Source organism: Coregonus clupeaformis, chromosome 7 (genome assembly GCF_020615455.1).
Source record: "Coregonus clupeaformis isolate EN_2021a chromosome 7, ASM2061545v1, whole genome shotgun sequence".
NCBI lineage: Eukaryota > Metazoa > Chordata > Actinopteri > Salmoniformes > Salmonidae > Coregonus > Coregonus clupeaformis.
In genome coordinates this window covers 20,344,793-20,363,881 of record NC_059198.1, presented here as the reverse complement: position 1 = coordinate 20,363,881, position 19,089 = coordinate 20,344,793, and the positions used below count along the sequence as shown (strand labels likewise).

The following is a 19,089-nucleotide window of genomic DNA, read 5'->3' as shown; positions in this document are numbered from 1 at the left end:
TCACACATTAGGAATGTGACCTAAATAGTTTTTTTCCACCTGAGGAACATTGCCAAGATGCGGCCGTTTCTCTCTCAGGCTGATACAGAGAGACTCATCCCTGCTTTTATTACAAGCAGGCTTTACTACTGTAATGCTCTCCTGTCTGGTCTACCCAAGAAAGCCATTGGTCAACTGCAAAACATACAGAATGCTGCAGCACGGGTACTGATCAAGACCAGACAGAGAGCACACATTATGCCGGTTTTAAGGTCTCTGCACTGGCTGCCTGTGAGTTTTAGAATTCATTTTAAGATTCTTCTATTGGTTTTTAAATCAATCCACGATTTTACACCCCAATACATGTCAGACATGCTTTTAAGTTATGTACCCAGTAGGTCCCTCAGGTCCTCTGGCACTGGCCTTTTAACTATCCCAAAGCCTAGGACTAAGAGGCATGGAGAGTCAGCCTTTAGTTATTATGCCCCCAGCATCTGGAATAGCCTGCCGGAGAACCTGAGGGGTGCTGAAACTGTGGACATATTTAAAAGGGATCTTAAAATGCATATTTTTAGCTCTGCTTTTTCTTAGGGTGCTTTTTAGTCATTCGGTTTTTGTCAGTCTTTTGTTTTTTATCGTATGTTTGTTGTGTAGTAAATATTTCAGCTTTTATTTTCATTGTTTTTTTATTAGTTTTTTTCCTGTGAAGCACATTGTGTTCCATTCCATGTCTTGTGCTATATAAATAAAGCTTGATTTGATTTGGTCCATTCAGCCAGCGGGGTTCTCCGTCCATTGTGCAGACAGGAAGAAAGAATTCTCTGGGAAAAAGAAAGGCGGAGGGGTTTCTTTCGCTATTAACAACTCATGGTGTGATTGTGGTAACGTACAGGAACTCAAGTCCTTTTGTTCTCCCCATCTGGAATACCTCACCATCAAATGCAGTCCACTTTACCTCTCAAGATAATTTTATTTGGTCATCATCACTGCCGTGTATATTCCCCCCCAAGCCGACACGTAACAGCTCTCAAGGAACTACACTGGACTAGTGTTGCATGGTATACCGAAATGTCTGTACTTTTTTGATACTAGAACATGAAAAATGGTTCGGTACTATAATTTTTGTTACTTTCGGTACTTCTGTCATGTGTCTCATGGATCAACTCCGTCTATCAGCGCAGCTGATGTCCCCCTTGTAGGGCGAAAGCACCGTGCCTGCTCAACTTAGCCTGCACTGGGAGTCTGGGCTGCATCATGTTTGGTCCCCACTCATGCTGCATAGAAGTTAACGCAATCAATAATGCGACGTGGCATGTAGAAATGTTGAAACTGTTAATTACTGTTCGCAAAACAATGTCCATACAGGATAGAGCACTTTACAATACAAGAAGGTACTGGTAGCTTCCAGCTTTGTAGGCTAACTTTTCTTGCTAGCTTACAGCTGAAGCTACCATCAATTCACTACCCTTGTACTTTGTGATACCATAATGCAAAATATACTGATTTCAAAGCTGATTGCCACCAAAACTTTATTCATTCACTTAATCAATCTCTCTCACATCTCTCCAAAATATTATCTATTGCCTAAGCGAACTGACTCCGGGCCGTCCTCTTGCCTCGTGAATGACGTCATTACTGGTTAAAGAGATGGCGTGCACTTTTATAAAATAAGCAACTTCTATGCAAATGTTGTTGATCAGTACAATAAAATAAGTCTCAAATGAAAGGGAAACAGATTTTTTGTCATCTATAGCCCCATGAAATCTGCCAAAACAAGCTCAATAACTCAATGCATGCACACACTCCTATTGAATATGCATTCACTTGTATTGTGTATGGGCCTAGGCTACATCTTGATTTTCCCACTTTATCAATATAAATGTACCATTCAAATAAATGATGACCATTATGTTGTTATGTAGTTAGATTGGTAAAAACAAAGTCACATTGATTGTATATTTGGTTCATTAATGCATACATGGATATGCTAAAAAATGTCAAATGTAAAGATATTGAACTCAAAAGATGCTCAACGATTAAACAGAGCAGTAGGTGAGTTTATCTGTCTGGATCAAGTGCCATTCTCTGACTTTGGTAATATGCCTTCTTTTTTTGTAGTGGTATCGTTTTGGTATTGAGTATTGTGATGGTATCAAGAATCGTGATACTAAACCTGGTATCGAAGTCAAAATTCTGGTGTCGTGACAACACTACACTGGACTATGTGCAAACTGGAAACCGCATATCCCGAGGCCGCATTTATTGTAGCTGGGGACTTTAGTAAAGGAAATCTGAGGAAAACGCTACTGAAATTCAATCAACACCTCTCCTGTGCTACACGCGCAACATGGACCCTAGATCATTGCTACTCTACCTTCCGGGACGGCTACAAGGCCCTCCCTTCGTCAAATCAGATCATGCCTCCGTTCTGCTCCTCCCCTCCTATAGGAAGAAACTTAAACAGAAAGCTGCTGTGGTAAGGTCTGTTCAACGTTGGTCTGACCAATCGGAATCTATGCTTCAAGATTGTTTTGATCACGCAGACTGAACATTTTTCCGGGTTGCCTCTGAGAATTAGGGATGTGACCAATGATCCCCAAAAAATCATTTTGGGCACTGAGCAAATTTCAGGTATGCTGAGCACAAACTTGAATGTTGTGCAACTTCCAGCGCACGTTTACTGACATTTTGTTACGTTATAGCCTTATTCTAAAATGGATTAAATATTTTGTTTCTCTCAGAAATCTACACAAAACCCCAAAATGACAAAGCGAAAACAGGTTTTTAGAAATTTTTGCAAATTTATTGAAAATATGAAACAGAAATACCTTATTTACATAAGTATTCAGACCCTTTGCTATGAGACTCGAAATTCAGCTCAGGTGAATCCTGTTTCCATTTATCATCCTTGAGATGTTTATACAACTTGGGAGTCCACCTGTGGTAAATGCAATTGATTGGACATGATTTGGAAAGGCACACACCTGTCTATATAAGGTCCCACAGTTGACAGCGCATGTCAGAACAAAAACCAAGCCATGAGGTCGAAGGAATTGTCCGTAGAGCTCCGAGACAGGATTGTCTCGAGGCACAGATCTGGGGAAGGGTACCAAAAAATGTCTGCAGCATCGAAGGTCCCCACGAACACAGTGGCCTCCATCATTCATAAATGGAAGAAGTTTGGAACAACCAAGACTCTTCCTAGAGCTGGCCGCTCGGCCAACCTGAGCAATCGGGGTAGAAGGGCCTTGGTCAAGGTGGTGACCAAGAACCCAATGGTCACTCGGGTTTCAGAGTTCCTGTGTGGAGATGGGAGAAACTTCAAGAAGGACAACCATATCTGCAGCACTCCACCAATCAGGCCTTTATGGTAGTGGCCAGACGGAAGCCACTCCTCAGTAAAAGGCACATGACAGCCCGCTTGGAGTTTGCCAAAAGGCACCTAAAGACTATCAGACCATGAGAAACAAGATTCTCGGTCTGATGAAACCAAGATTGAACTCTATGGCCTGAATGCCAAGCATCATGTCTGGAGGAACCCTCTGCACCATCCCTACGGTGAAGCATGGTGGTGGCAGCATCATGCTGTGGGGATATTTTTCAGCGGCAGGGACTGGGAGACTAGTCATGATCGAGGGGAAATATGAACGGAGCAAAGTACAGAGAGATCCTTGATGAAAACCTGCTCCAGAGTACTCAGGACCTCAGACTGGGGGCGAAGGTTCACCTTCCAACAGAACAACGACCTAAGCACACAGCCAACACAACGCAGGAGTGGCTTTGGGACAAGTCTCTGTCCTTGAGTGGTCCAGCCAGATCCCGGACTTGAACATCTCTGGAGAAACCTGAAAATAGCTGTGCAGCAATGCTCCCCATCCAACTTGACAGCTTGAGAGGATCTGCAGAGAAGAATGGGACAAATTCCCAAATACAGGTGTGTCAAGCTTGTAGCGTCATACCCAAGAAGACTCGAGGCTGTAATTGCTGCCAAAGGTGCTTCAACAAAGTACTGAGTAAAAGGTCTGAATACTTATGTAAATGTGATATTTTTATTTTCTTTATAAATTTGCACACAAAAAATCTAAACTTTTTTTGCTTTGTCATTATTGGGTATTGTGTGTAGATTGATGGAGAAAAAAAATTAATTGACATGCACTGTCAACTGTGGGACCTTATATAGACAGGTGTGTGCCTTTCCAAATCATGTCCAATCAATTGAATTTACCACAGGTGGACTCCAATCAAGTTGTAGAAACATCTCAAGGATGATAAATGGAAACAGGATGCACCTGAGCTGAATTTCGAGTCTCATTGCAAAGGGAGTACTTATGTAAATAAGGTATTTCTGTTTCATATTTTCAATATATTTGCAAGAATTTCTAAAAACCTGTTTTCGCTTTGTCATTATTGGGTATTGTGTGTAGATTGATAAGAGAAAAATTATATTTAATACATTTTAGAATAAGGCTGTAACGTAACTAAGTGGAAAAAGTCAAGGGGTCTGAATACTTTCTCAATGCACTGTATGGCAATGGTCTATTTGTATATAGGCCTACTGCAGCTCTGATTGGTTATGCCGGACCGTTCTGTGTAGAGTAGGGGCTGAGTGGTGCTTGTCAATGCATTATAATCCTACTCCGATGCGTTCTGCCTATAACAAAATCTCTTACATAGTTTTGCATTCTAAGTCTTGGGTAGTTCGTTTTGTTTCGGTATGTTGCGTTCAAAGTGGCTAAATTGTGTTGATTCGCAATTGCCACAGGAAAGGGAAACGTTAACTAACAGGGAAAACTCGAACGTTGAGTGAAGTTCAATCTCGTTCTTCTCTCCGTGTGATATTTCTTCTGCGCGGCAGTCCCAGGGGAGCTGCGCGGCAGTCTCGGGGCTACAGCTTAGAGGGAACATTGGATGTGACACCCCTTCAAATGATTGGATTCGGCTATTTCAGCCACACCCGTTGCTGACAGGTGTATAAAATTGAGCACACAGCCATGCAATATCCATAGACAAACATTGGCAGTAGAATGGCCTTACTGAAGAGCTCAGTGACTTTCAACGTGGCATCATTATAGGATGCCACCTTTCCAACAAGTCAGTTCGTCAAATTTCTGCTCTGCTAGAGCTGCCCCGGTCCTGTAAGTGCTGTTATTGTGAAGTGGAAAAACGTCTAGGAGCAACAACGGCAGCTGAAGTTGCAGGCCACACAAGCTCACAGAACGGGACCGCGGAGTGCTGAAGCTCGTAGCGCGTACAAATAGTCTGTCCTCGGTTGCATCACTCACTACCGAGTTCCAAACTTCCTCTGGAAGCAACGTCAGCACAATAACTGTTCGTCGGGAGCTTCATGAACTGGGTTTCCATGGCCAAGCAGCCGCACACAAGCCTAAGATCACCATGCGGAATGCCAAGCGTCGGCTGGAGTGGTGTAAAGCTCGCCGCCATTGGGCTCTGGAGCAGTGGAAACATGTTCTCTGGAGTGATGAATCATGCTTCACCATCTGGCAGTCCAACGGACGAATCTGGGTTTGGCGGATGCCAGGAGAACGCTACCTGCCACCTGTTAGGTTTTGTGGATGAGGAATAATGGTCTGGGGCTGTTTTTCATGGTTTGGCCTAGTAGGCCCCTTAGTTCCAGTGAAGGGAGATCTTAACGCTGCAGCATACAATGACATTCTAGACGATTCTGTGCTTCCAACTTTTTGGCAACAGTTTGGCGAAGGCCCTTTTCTGTTTCAGCATGACAATGCCCCCGTGCACAAAGCGAGGTCCATACAGAAATGGTTTGTTGAGATTGGTGTGGAAGAACATGACTGGCCTGCACAGAGCCCTGACCTCAACCCCATTGAACACCTTTGGGATTAATTGGAACGTCGACTGCAAGCCAGGCCTAATCGCCCAACATCAGTGGCCGACCTCACTAATGCTCTTGTGGCTGAATGGAAGCAAGTCCCTGCAGCAATGTTACAACATCTAGTGGAAAGCCTTCCCATAAGAGTGGAGGCTGTTATAGCATCAAAGGGGGGACCAACTCCATATTAATGCCCATGATTTTGGAAGAGATGTTCAACGAACTGGTGTCCACATACTTTTGGTCATGTAGTGTATCATAAAGGTGTGAAATGCTAGATTAGCTATTGCCCTTCACGCACTCTTAACAAGTCTACATTGACACGCAAGCCGAAAAGAATGGGTATCCAAAACGCCATGACTGTTTGGCTTTATCAGTACGTCCACTGAGTCATGCAAATAATGGCAGTAGATACATGAATCATGCAAAACACCAACCAGGTAGACGCCGGGCAACAATGCGCTGCCTGTCATGAACCAATGTCTGTAGAAAGCCTGCAGGAGAGGATGTAGGCTAGGATGGTGGGGTTAGAATATGACTAAACTAGTGAGCCTATTGTTAAAAAGAAGCTAAGTATTCTGAGGAAGAACATTTTGAGATGGGGGCCTAAATAGACAGTGGTGCAATTTGATGCTAATAAAAGTAGGCTTTGTTATAGGCCTTTGCTCTTATCTCCCCTAAAACAGACTTATCAGTTTATCACCATCAACCACCTCCAGGTTCTCCCTCTCTGGACATAAACACACTGCTCGGTCCTGTCACTCCTGAGCACAGTCAGACATCCACCACAACTCCTATCCAGGCCGTATCCACAAAGCCTCTCAGAGTAGTAGTGCTAAACTAGGATCAGTTTTAAGTGTCAGATCATGGATGGGTGACTTTGATGGGGGTGGGGGACACACAAAATCAGAACTCATCATGAGGGGCCGCTGTTGGCACTAAGACCGCACTCAACGAGCTGAATAAGGTCATAAGCAAACAAGAAAATGCTCATCCAGAGGCGGCGCTCCTAGTGGCCGGGGAAACTTAAATCCGTTTTACCTCATTTCTACCAGCATGTTAAATGTGCAACCAGAGGAAGAAAACTCTAGACCACCTTTACTCCACACACAGAGCTGCGTACAAAGCTCTCCCTCGCCCTCCATTTGGCAAATCTGACCATAATTCCATCCTCCTGATTCCTGCTTACAAGCAAAAACTAAAGCAGGAAGTACCAGTGGTCAGATGACGCAGATGCTAAGCTACAGGACTGTTTTGCTAGCACAGACTGGAATATGTTCCGGGATTCTTCCAATGGCATTGAGGAGTACACCACATCAGTCACTGGCTTCATCAAAAGTGCATCGTCCCCACAGTGACCGTACGTACATACCCCAACCAGAAGCCATGGATTACAGGCAACATCCGCACTGAGCTAAAGGGTAGAGCTGCCGCTTTCATGGAGCGGGACTCTAACCCGGACGCTTATAAGAAATTCCACTATGCCCTCTGACGAACCATCAAACTGACAAAGCGTCAATACAGGACTAAGATTGAATCGTACTACACCGGCTCCGACGCTCATCGGCTGTGGCAAGGCTGGCAAACTATTACAGACTACAAAGGAAAGCACAGCCGCGAGCTGCCCAGTGACACGAGCCTATCAGACGAGCTAAATCACTTCTATGCTCGCTTCGAGGCAAGCAACACTGAAGCATGCGTGAGAGCATTAGCTGTTCCGGACAACCGTGTGATCACTCTCTCTGTAGCTGATGTGAGTAAGACCTTTAAACAGGTCAACATTCACAAGACCGCAGGGCCAGACAGATTACCAGGACGTGTACTCCGAGCATGTGCTGACCAACTGGCAAGTGTCTTCACTGACATTTTCAACCTGTCCCTGACAGAGTCTGTAATACCAACATGTTTCAAGCAGACCACCATAGTCTGTGTGTCCAGGAACACTAAGGTAACCTTCCTAAATGACTACCGACCCGTAGCACTCACGTCTGTAGCCATGAAGTGCTTTGAAAGGCTGGTCATGGCTCACATCAACACCATTATCCCAGAAATCCTAGACCCACTCCAATTTGCATACCGCCCCAACAGATCCACAGATGATGCAATCTCTATTGCACTCCACACTGCCCTGTACCACTTGGACAAAAGGAACACCAACGTGAGAATGCTAATCATTGACTACATCTCAAAGCTCATCACTAAGCTAAGGACCCTGGGACTAAACCCCTCCCCTCTGCAACTGGATCCTGGACTTCCTGACGGGCCGCCCCCAGGTGGTAAGGGTAGGTAACAACACATATACCACACTGATCCTCAACACGGGGGCCCCTCAGGGGTGCGTGCTCAGTCCCCTCCTGTACTCCCTGTTCACCCATGACTGCATGGCCAAGCGCACTCCAACACCATCATTAAGTTTGCAGATGACACAATAGTTGCAGGCCTTATCACCGACAACGATGAGACAGCCTATAGGGAGGAGGTCAGAGACCTGGCCGTGTGGTGCCAGGATAACAACCTCTCCCTCAACGTGATCAAGACAAAGGAGATGATTGTAGACTACAGGAAAAGGAGAACCGAGCACGACCCCATTCTCATTGACGGGGCTGTAGTGGAGCAGGTTGAGAGCTTCAAGTTCCTTGGTGTCCACATCACCAACAAACTATCATGGTCCAAACACACCAAGGCAGTCGTGAAGAGGGCACGACAAAGCCTATTCCCCCTCAGGAGACTGAAAAGATTTGGCATGGGTCCTCAGATCCTCAAAAAGTTCTACAGCTGCACCATCGAGAGCATCCTGACTGGTTGCATCACTGCCTGGTATGGCAACTGCTCGGCCTCCGACCGCAAGGCACTACATAGGGTAGTGCGTACGGCCCAGTACATCACTGGGGCCAAGCTTCCTGCCATCCAGGACCTCTATACCAGGCGGTGTCAGAGGAAGGCCCTAAAAATTGTCAAAGACTCCAGTAACCCTAGTCATAGACTGTTCTCTCTGCTACCGCACGGCAAGTGGTACCGGAGCGGCAAGTCTAGGTCCAAAAGGCTTCTTAACAGGCCATAAGACTCCTGAACAGCTAATCAAATGGCTACCTGGACTATTTGCTGTCAATGACTGTCAGTGACTGAGATAACAAGAGACAAACTGCTGATGCACCAAATTTTGAAAGTGCACCTTGTCTATTATACTATTATAACTCTCAACTGTAAGTTGAGACCCCAACTGAGTTCCTATTTATTTTGTATTTGTAGAAAAAAAAAATTGGGGGGGGTGAGGAATTGATCTGTGGGCTTACCAAAGGGGGGCGGCCCACGGACTACCAGCTGCCCATCCCTGTTTTAGATCATAATTAAGAAGATTATATCAGCATTCCTACTCTGAGATGCTTTGTGGATACGGGCCCTGAAGTTTTTTAAGAGTGGTTTGGAGGTGTTGCTGCTCTCTCCTTTTGACAGTTTTTCTGGTCTGTTGTCGTCTGGTTGAGAATGTTGTGTATTATTATTTTTGAGAGCCATTCTTTGTCTATGCACACTTTAGCCAGATAGAATGTGTCTTGTCTGCCTGCACTCTAGCTGACTCATGTTTCCTCATGTGTTGTGTAATGTAGAGACTGGAGATGGTTCTCACAGTGCTGCTGCTGCAGAGGATGGTTCTAACATTAGGCCTAGTTGCTGTCTGTCCCACCGTCCGAAGGGGAATGTGGGATATTTCTGTCAATACTGGGGCTCTGAGGACCAGGGTTTTGGAATGGCACTCTGAAAAATTAATACAGTCGTTGTTAGACCGCCTAATTCCAGATCAGGCTGCATGTAGACTAATTAATGAAGTAGCCTAGTTTGTGGCTTTAGTTCAAATTTGAATTGTAGGCCTATCTCATGTCAAACTATGATGACTTATGGTTTAGCCCTGTCTTAGGGCCTTTTTACAGGAACAATATATGTGAAGTAAGATCTGCTTTCGACATCAGTTGCAACTATTCTGTTTACACAATTTGCTTTGGATGTGGTGTAGCCTGTAACCTGATTCATAAAGTGTCTCAGACTAGGAGTACTGACCTAGGAAAAGTTTCAACTTTTCGATCATAATGGAATAAGATCACATGGACAGGGGGACCTGATCCTACACCAGCACTCCTTCTCTGAGATGTAGACTTGGCATGTATTCATTAAACAAGGCGAGGTGTTGTTGAATTATAGGTAGCAACAGCGTCGGCACCCTCCCACCCAGGCTATTCGTTCCCTGTAGGAGTGAATCACCTAGACTTGAGAGAGGCCTTTGGGGGGTTTGTCTGTAACCTGATCAAGGCTACATGCATGATTGGTATCCATCCAGGCAACCATCCCAACTTCCATCAATCATAGCTGTCCTAAGGAAATAACTCCATGTATACAGTACATGACGGCAATGATGCATATCCTAGCACACTTGCTGTCATAGACCATGTATCGCATGTTTATTATATTAGTAGAGTAAATGTCATAGTACCATATCTGATTCCAAAATGGCACCCTATTGCCTATGGAATGTACTACTTTTTACCAGAGCCCTATGGGAATAGGTAGCCATTTTGGATGCTGCCCTTGTCTATAGGGGAGGCTAATAAGTGTATCAAATTGTGTTATGTGTTCACGTCAACATAATGCCAGATATTTTAACATTGATAATGTATATACACTGCAGCAGTTTTATAAGTGTCTACAATAATTTTTGTTTGTCTTTTCAGATATGTTTCCTACTGTTTGCAGTACTCTACATTGTGTCGTATTGCATCATCACCAGGTACAAGAGGAAAACAGGTTAGTAGTCATGTTCTGTTTTTATGGTGAATATTGTACTGGAAATACCAAAACATGCTGCGGTACCAACTTTACATCTATCAAAAATAGTTTCTATGTAATACTTGCACACCTGAGATGCGCACACATAGTCCCATTGTTTTCACAGCAAATATTGCAAAGCTCTGTCTTTTGTTCACGGTGTGTTTGCACATAGACCCTCACGTGTAAAGACTGTAGATGGGCTGTATATGACTATGTAGCATACATTACAGACACACCTCATGGTCAATTAGTAAGGAGGAGCTGACCTGCATCTGACTGACAGAATGACATATCCTCAACCCAGAATATTAAACTATGAGACTCGTACCTGGTGAAAATGCATGTACATTTGATCGAACTTCCGATGCGTTTGCTGTCCACTACTGGAAATGCAATCACTCTTGATATTCATTCAGAGGGAAATAATTCTCTCAAGATGAAAGTATATGGCTTTCCATATAATGTTACATGCAATGAAAATAATGACCTCACATCCACATTGAAATGTGTTGATAGTATAAACAGATGGTCCATAATCATGCATAGAAATGGCCCATAGCTAGCCTAACTGCAAGTCTGACTATATGGAAGAATCAAATAAGAATTACTCTATTTAGGCATCATTAACTAAAGTGTCACATTGTTCTTGGACGAATGTGGAATGTCCAGGTCACCCTGGTTTCTCGATGCTCCTTTAAAAGTAGACCACTTCAAAGATCCTCTGGGGATTGTTGTGCCCAGAAAATCTAGGTTGTTCTTTTCTCTGCACACAGGTGGCCACAGTACAGTGGGTAAATGTATCCCAAATGGCACCCTATTCCCTACATAGGCCCTATGGACCCTGGTCAAAAGTAGTGCACTATATAGAGAATATTAAGCCTTTTGGTAGTGGCCCGTAGACTAGGACCGTAGGAAAAAGGGACTCCCTAAGGTACATTGATACATTAATTGTAGTACGATCTGGGATTTGAACAAGGCAACATGGGGTTTGTAGTCCCAAGAGGCCCTTGGTTGTCTCTGTAGGGTTCACTTGCTGTACGTGCTGTGACTAAGTGGTTTCCTCTCCCTCAGATGACCAGGAGGACGAAGATGCTGTCGTCAACAGAATATCGTGAGTGGAACTACTTTCAATAAAGCTGTTAAGCAATAACCTTACTTCTAGTATCTCAGTGTTTCCTGAACCGATCTGCGTGACCCTCAGCCATTCCACATATTTGATATATTCCAAGTACCACCTGATTCAACTAGCCAACTAATCAGTAAGTCCTGATTTGATGAATCAGGTGTGCTAGTGTTGGAATAGATCAAATATGTGGAATGGCTGAGGGTCACGCAGACCGGTTTTAGGAAACAATAGTGTAGCCTGTCTTGGTTTGAATGGCTGATGTGACTTGTTGTTCACATTGCACGCACCACTGCACACAGGGCCTAACACAACTCTGGTAATAAAGCAATAACAATGGCCTTTACGTGGCCATATGTTTGCGGCCCACTTTGTCATTTGTCCTCTTTGGTCCAGCTGACGGTGATATTGCGAGGGGAAATGGCTGAGCCAAGTAAATGCTGTAGCATTTTAAATTAATTAGATTCTCGAGCCATATATCAAAGTGGTGACCTTGCCCACTTCCCACGGAGGACCAGAGCAGATGGTGTAGTCCTCTGGGCAGCAGAATCTGGCAACCTCCAGCCCATGCCCCTGCTCTGCTGGGATGCCATGTTGTATGGGTGGAGAGGGTCATATTGACATTTAGCTCATAGACACTGAAGTGGCCATCTGCTCCACTAGTATTTAAGTTAAGTGGTCGACTGTGGTGCGTCCCAAATGCAAACCTATTCCCTATGTAGTGCTGTGTACTACTTTTAACTAGGTCCCATAGGGATCTGGTCAAAAGTAGGCCACTATATAGGGGATATGGTGCCATTTGGGATGCAACCTGTGACACTAAACAACTTAATTCCCTTATTATTAATCCCTGTCGCACTGTATAGGCAGATTCTCTATTAATGCAACGTGTAATCTAACACTAATCCTTAAATGACAGTTGGCCTACAGTTATACTTGAGTAATACAATTTTGTCATGATTCCTAGCCTGCTGCATGAATGTCGTCATTGTATGTATTTGAATGCTGATGTGTTGAGCTGTGACACTGACATTCTTATAATAATATAATAATAATATGCCATTTAGCAGATGCTTTTATCCAAAGCGACTTACAGTCATGCGTGCATTCTTATATGAATAAATACTACGATACGTGTCATTTCTTAACAATTCCTAAAAGCTAGAATTCTTAATTGCAAGAAAGTGTCTATACAGTGTTTGTTTACATTGCTTACAAACATTGGAGTAAAACAAGCTTATATTGACAGTTGTACTAAACTGATGAGTTATATTCTTCAAGAATCAATGGGTATATATATAATTAATGTATTAGTCCCCCCCCCCTCTCTCTCTCTCGCTCTCTCTCTCTCTTTTTCTTTGTGTGCATATCCGCTCCTCCCCACAGACTGTACCTGTGCACCTTCACCCTGGCCGTGTCGGGTGGGGCTGTCCTCCTCCTGCCTTTCTCAATCATCAGCAATGAGATCCTGCTCTCCTTCCCCCAAAACTACTACATTCAGTGGCTCAATGGCTCCCTCATCCATGGTCATTCACATTTCATCCTATTTGTTTGGATGCGTCCCAAATGCCACCCTATATTCCCTATATAGTACACTACTTTTGACCAGGGCCCAATAGGGTTCTGGTCAAAAGTATTGCATTGTGTAGGGAATATAGGTTGCCATTTGGGATGCAGATTTAATGTGGATTGACTTCCTTTGTGTTTTTGAGTGCTTTTGGTTCACTTAACCACATGTAACATAACATAATCACTTCTTTTATACATCCAGTCACAAAGATCTGTTTCCCTCAGAAACTGGTGGGATGCGTCCTAAATGACATCCTATTCCCTGTGAAGTGCAGTACTTTTGACCAGAGCCCTATGGGCCCTCGTCAAAAGAAGTGCACTTCAAAGGGAATAGGGTGCCATTTAGGATAGAACCTGGTGGTCTATCAGAGAACTTTACATTAGTCTAGACCTAATTTATATTCGTGCATGACTGCAAAGTTTGCCTAAAACATGACCCCAACGGTAGTAGACACCAACCTCAGTCCCGGTGGCCTACAGGGTGCCCTGCATCTGATTCTGCACACCTGACTCAAGTAATCAACATATCATTAGCTGAAACAGGTGTGATAGTGCTTTCCTAGAACAAAGGTCTGCACACCTATAGCTCTAGAAGACCAAAGTAGTAAAAACATACTGATTTCCAGCCACAAGGGGGCATCAGAGTCCATGGTTTTGCAGATGACTGCAGGAATAGATTGTGGCCAGTGGACACAACTGTGCTTTCTATCTATCCAAAGCAACTCTTTCTCATGACTAGAGATAGGTCCCAAATGGTACCCTATTCCCTATATATTGCACTACATACCCTTTGGGCCCTGGTCAAAACTAGTGCACTATGTAGAGAATAGGGTGGCATTTAGGATACTGCTGAGGTCTGAGGATGTGTTTTATTGTAAGTTGTGATTTCTGTCATGTTGTATTTTGCTCGGTGACAGTCTTGAAAGATTGATTGTTAAATTAATAATGACTAGCTGGAATGTTGCCCATACAGGCCTGTGGAATCTGATGTCACTCTTCTCCAATCTCTGCCTCTTCGTCCTGATGCCCTTTGCCTATTTCTTTCTGGAGTCCGAGGGATTTGCTGGATCAAAAAAGGTACAAAATGCATGGTTGCTAACACCTCGCTAAAACCTATGTATTTTGGTGTTAACGTGCTCTTGTAGTATTGATGAACTCTTGATCTTTTGTGATTGATTTCTCCAGTGTTGTCATACAACTGTTTTGAAATTGTCCACTGTGCCATATAAGAACTACACCATTTTCATTAATCTTAATGATTATGGCTATTGAGTCGACTGTCATATGCAGAGCAGGTTGCAGAGTAGATAGTTTCCATCTATTTTCTTTGCCCTGTCTTTCATTGTTTAAGAATCTCTATCAATTGCTGTTTACATTCTGTCTGTCTCTGTCTGTCTGATTTGAGGGGATGTCTAGTGGCAGCAGCAGGTGCCTGGTCATTACTCTCTGACTCTCATCAGTTGACCGTAACTGCGACCGCAAAAACCTCATTAACCATGAAACGACGACAATCTGGTCTTCGGCGGCCGCCACATCCTGACAAGCCATTCCAATAAGCCAGACGCTGCAAACAGTTCAACACCACGGCATCGGCCCCCGTGATTTAGGGCCTGATTCGGCCTCCCTCATCTGCCCTAAAATAAAACTTCAAAAGGACAGCCTAATAATCGAGTTGTAAGGCTCAGTGAACTTCCTCGTTTAATTAATTACCCCGAAAAGAGTCTGGGTCCCGTGTTCTGCGAGTCCATAAAGACGGAACAACATGACAGCACAATAGAGCCGAAAAAGAGGGGGGAAGATTTACTTTTAATACCTCTATCCTGTGTCACATTTTGAACCCCTTCTGGTTTATGTTCCTCCTGGCAAACTTACATAAAAATTAGTCTCTTACTGTAGTTTACAGCCCTGTTTTTTTGGGGCCCTGCTGCTAATTTGTTTCGGTTGGATTTCTTGTAATAAAGTCCAGGTTGGCTAGGAAGTGGAACACACCGGCCTCTGTCACTTTATGCTTTTGTACTCCTTCATTTTGAACTTCTTGACTGTTTCTTGCTACTGATCGTCCATACATTTTCTGAGAGGAAGCACTGCTTAATGTTGGCTACACATCCAGGTATATTTGTGTGTGTGTGTGTGGAGAACAGAGGAAAGGGTTCGGACCCGACTGCTCTCATTTGGCCGAATAAAGCACCCCGCTGAGTCACTCAACAGACCAACCACAGGATGACATGAAAGCCTGATTTTAAGTTTTTATAATGTGATATTAGCCCTCCCAATAACAGTATTAGAGACTGAGTATTAGATCTCAGGGGTTTATGTGGCCATAATGTTACTCCACTGAAAAGTCCCTTCGACTGCGGAAATGAAGTGAATGATGAATTTAACTGGTAACGGTTTAAGTCAGGCTTTTCATGTGGCTTTGTTTAGTTTTGATGAGGGCACTAAAGTTCTCAGAGTTGAATCGAGATCAAAATCTCTATGCTTTTTTATTAGCTCACTCTTCAGAGGTTCTGCTGCCCGGGTGATTAACAGTCTTTCAGATTGTCTAAATTGTGGATGGATCGAAGTGACTTATGGTCGAAATGTGGGTATGAACTAACTTTATTCACCAACATAAAATACTCCACATTAACCTTATACCTCTCTTACTCTCTCTGGCTGACTTTCTCAAATCTTAGCTGAAACTTTTCATTACTAATGGTTGCAAAATGCTTTTAAATTCATTGCAGAGAAGTAGCAGATTTTAATTGTCACCTTATAGTTGAGCGTTTTTACATTTACATTCCATTTTCGTGCGTGTTTTGGCTCCTGGTCTTACCCCAGAAACCCATTTACGCTGCAGCCTGTGTGCCAGCCAGTCATCACCTCACACTTATAAAGAGATATTAGACCAGCTCTATTTTATGATGAAGGGTTACCTTTTAGGGCCAGATCATTTAGGCTTTAATTCAAACAGGGTTTTTATCTTCACATTTTGACTATGTTTCTCAGATATTACGTTTTTTGGGATGTTACATTTTTTTATGTGTTTTTTGGGGATATGAACAACATTTATCTTTTAGTCAAATATCCCTCTTGTGTGGAGGGAAAAGCGACTTTTGTGTATGCACAAAATTATTTTCCAATTGTTTTGTTCTGAACAGAACCATTTGTATTAATTTATTTGTTTCGTTCCACTGTCGACCTGCAAAATAAAGTTCTGAACTGGTTCAAACCCCCAAAAAGTACAGGTTTATATCGTTCCTTTTTAAACCTCTGAAATCGTAGATTATTTTACATTAGCTCAATATTAAATTACTTCGCTAATCAGTTCTGATAGAGCAGCTTGTTTTGGAGCGGGCAAGCTATAGTTGTTTACATGCGCGATGGACAGACAATTGTAGGGTGCGAGATTTGACTGAAATTGTTCGGGTAAGGGACAGAGGGTGGAGGAGGAGGCTTGGCTTGAGCGGCTTCTATGGTCATGTCTAGATGGGAACCAGCTTTTGTCAAATTTACGTCAAGTTGATACAAAAATAAAATAAATTGTTAACCCTTTTCCTAACCTTAACCGAATTATCCTAACCTGCCAAGTTAATTCTCCTAACCTGTTGCCTAAGTTCTCCCAAACCTGCTACAAAAAGTAAATTCATACAAACGCTGGAACCCTTTTAGCCATGACCGGCTTCTATGGAGGAACTTTGAATGTCTGAACTTCCACGAGTCGGCTTAACATTGGACCAGATCTAGCTAGCTAGCAAGCTTGTGTGTGCGCAGAGCGGCACCAGAATTAAAAACACGTCTTACCTTTTTGTGCTTAATAAACCCAATGTGAAACATGAGAACTATAGTATCCGTAACTAGCATTGAAAAAGTGAATCAATTCTTCTCTAATTAAAAAATCTCTCCCTACATTTCTGAATAACGCTTGTCGGTTACAGTAGCCTACGCTTTGGAGGGGGCAGGTTGCCTACGCACACACACACACTGGCAAAGATTTTCAGATGGCAGGCAGACACTGGAATACGTTTCTGAGTGACAGAGTTAGGACTTTGCATAGCCCTTGTAGCGTTTTTTTGTGGGACTGAAAAAAATGCCTGGAATGTAAAATAACACTATTAACTGCTTCCCATGCTTTTAAAATAATGGTTCTGTTCTGGAAAACTGTAGATCACTTTCGTTCCCGGTTCTGATTCTGTTCCTCTAAAAATATAATTTTCCGGTTTTCTGTTCTGTTCCCTGAACCGGTTACAACCCCTGGTATGCACCACCAGTAGCTAGCATTGTTATGATGACGGTCGGTCAATATTTGTATGTTGGACCATTCCGACTTAGGTTACGTTCAAAAGTAGTGCACTATATAGGAGGGCTGTGACGATACCAGTATCGCAATATTTTTTTCCATGGCAAAAATTTAAACACGAAGCAGACTACTATTTGGTCCTTTAAAAACCCGCTTTATGTAAAATATTGTGCTATAGCTTAGAAAATAAATATATGTGACTTGAAGACAACATACAGTGAGGGAAAAAAGTATTTGATCCCCTGCTGATTTTGTACGTTTGCCCACTGACAAAGAAATGATCAGTCTATAATTTTAATGGTAGGTTTATTTGAACAGTGAGAGACAGAATAACAACAACAAAATCCAGAAAAACGCATGTAAATTTTTTTATAAATGGATTTGCATTTTAATGAGGGAAATAAGTATTTAACCCCCTCTCAATCAGAAAGATTTCTGGCTCCCAGGTGTCTTTTATACAGGTAACGAGCTGAAAGGGAGTGCTCCTAATCTCAGTTTGTTACCTGTATAAAAGACACCTGTCCACAGAAGCAATCAATCAGATTACAAACTCTCCACCATGTCCAAGACTAAAGAGCTCTCCAAGGATGTCAGGGACAAGATTGTAGCCCTACACAAGGCTGGAATGGGCTACAAGACCATCGCCAAGCAGCTTGGTGAGAAGGTGACAACAGTTGGTGCGATTATTCGCAAATGGAAGAAACACAAAAGAACTGTCAACCTCCCTCGGCCTGGGGCTCCATGCAAGATCTCAACTCGTGGAGTTGCAATGATCATGAGAACGGTGAGGAATCAGCCCAGAACTACACGGGAGGATCTTGTCAATGATCTCAAGGCAGCTGGGACCATAGTCACCAAGAAAACAATTGGTAACACACTACGCCGTGAAGGACTGAAATCCTGCAGCGCCCGCAAGGTCCCCCTGCTCAAGAAAGCACATATACAGGGCTGTCTGAAGTTTGCCAATGAACATCTGAATGCTTCAGAGGAGAACTGGGTGAAAGTGTTGTGGTCAGATGAGACCAAAATCGAGCTCTTTGGCATCAACTCAACTCGACGTGTTTGGAGGAGGAGGAATGCTGGCTATGACCCCAAGAACACCATCCCCACCGTCAAACATGGAGGTGGAAACATTATGCTTTGGGGGTGTTTTTCTGCTAAGGGGACAGGACAACTTCACTGCATCAGGGACAATGGACGGGGCCATGTACTGTCAAATCTTGGGTGAGAACCTCCTTCCCTCAGCCAGGGCATTGAAAATGGGTCGTGGATGGGTATTCCAGCATGACAATGACCCAAAACACACGGCCAAGGCAACAAAGGAGTGGCTCAAGAAGAAGCACATTAAGGTCCTGGAGTGGCCTAGCCAGTCTCCAGACCTTAATCCCATAGAAAATCTGTGGAGGGAGCTGAAGGTTCGAGTTGCCAAACGTCAGCCTCAACCTTAATGACTTGGAGAAGATCTGCAAAGAG

General features: G+C 43.5%; 1 protein-coding gene across 2 annotated transcripts in view; it reads left to right on the top strand.

The window, feature by feature from the left end:
* Positions 1-19,089, top strand: part of lmbr1 (limb development membrane protein 1) — a 62,631-nt gene that overhangs the window by 6,204 nt on the left and 37,338 nt on the right. For both annotated transcript variants that reach the window (XM_041881087.2, XM_041881086.2), the window contains exons 2-5: positions 10,549-10,621; positions 11,717-11,756; positions 13,155-13,294; positions 14,311-14,414. In XM_041881087.2, the coding sequence (XP_041737021.1) occupies positions 10,549-10,621; positions 11,717-11,756; positions 13,155-13,294; positions 14,311-14,414 (357 nt within the window). The remainder of the gene's footprint in view (positions 1-10,548; positions 10,622-11,716; positions 11,757-13,154; positions 13,295-14,310; positions 14,415-19,089) is intronic.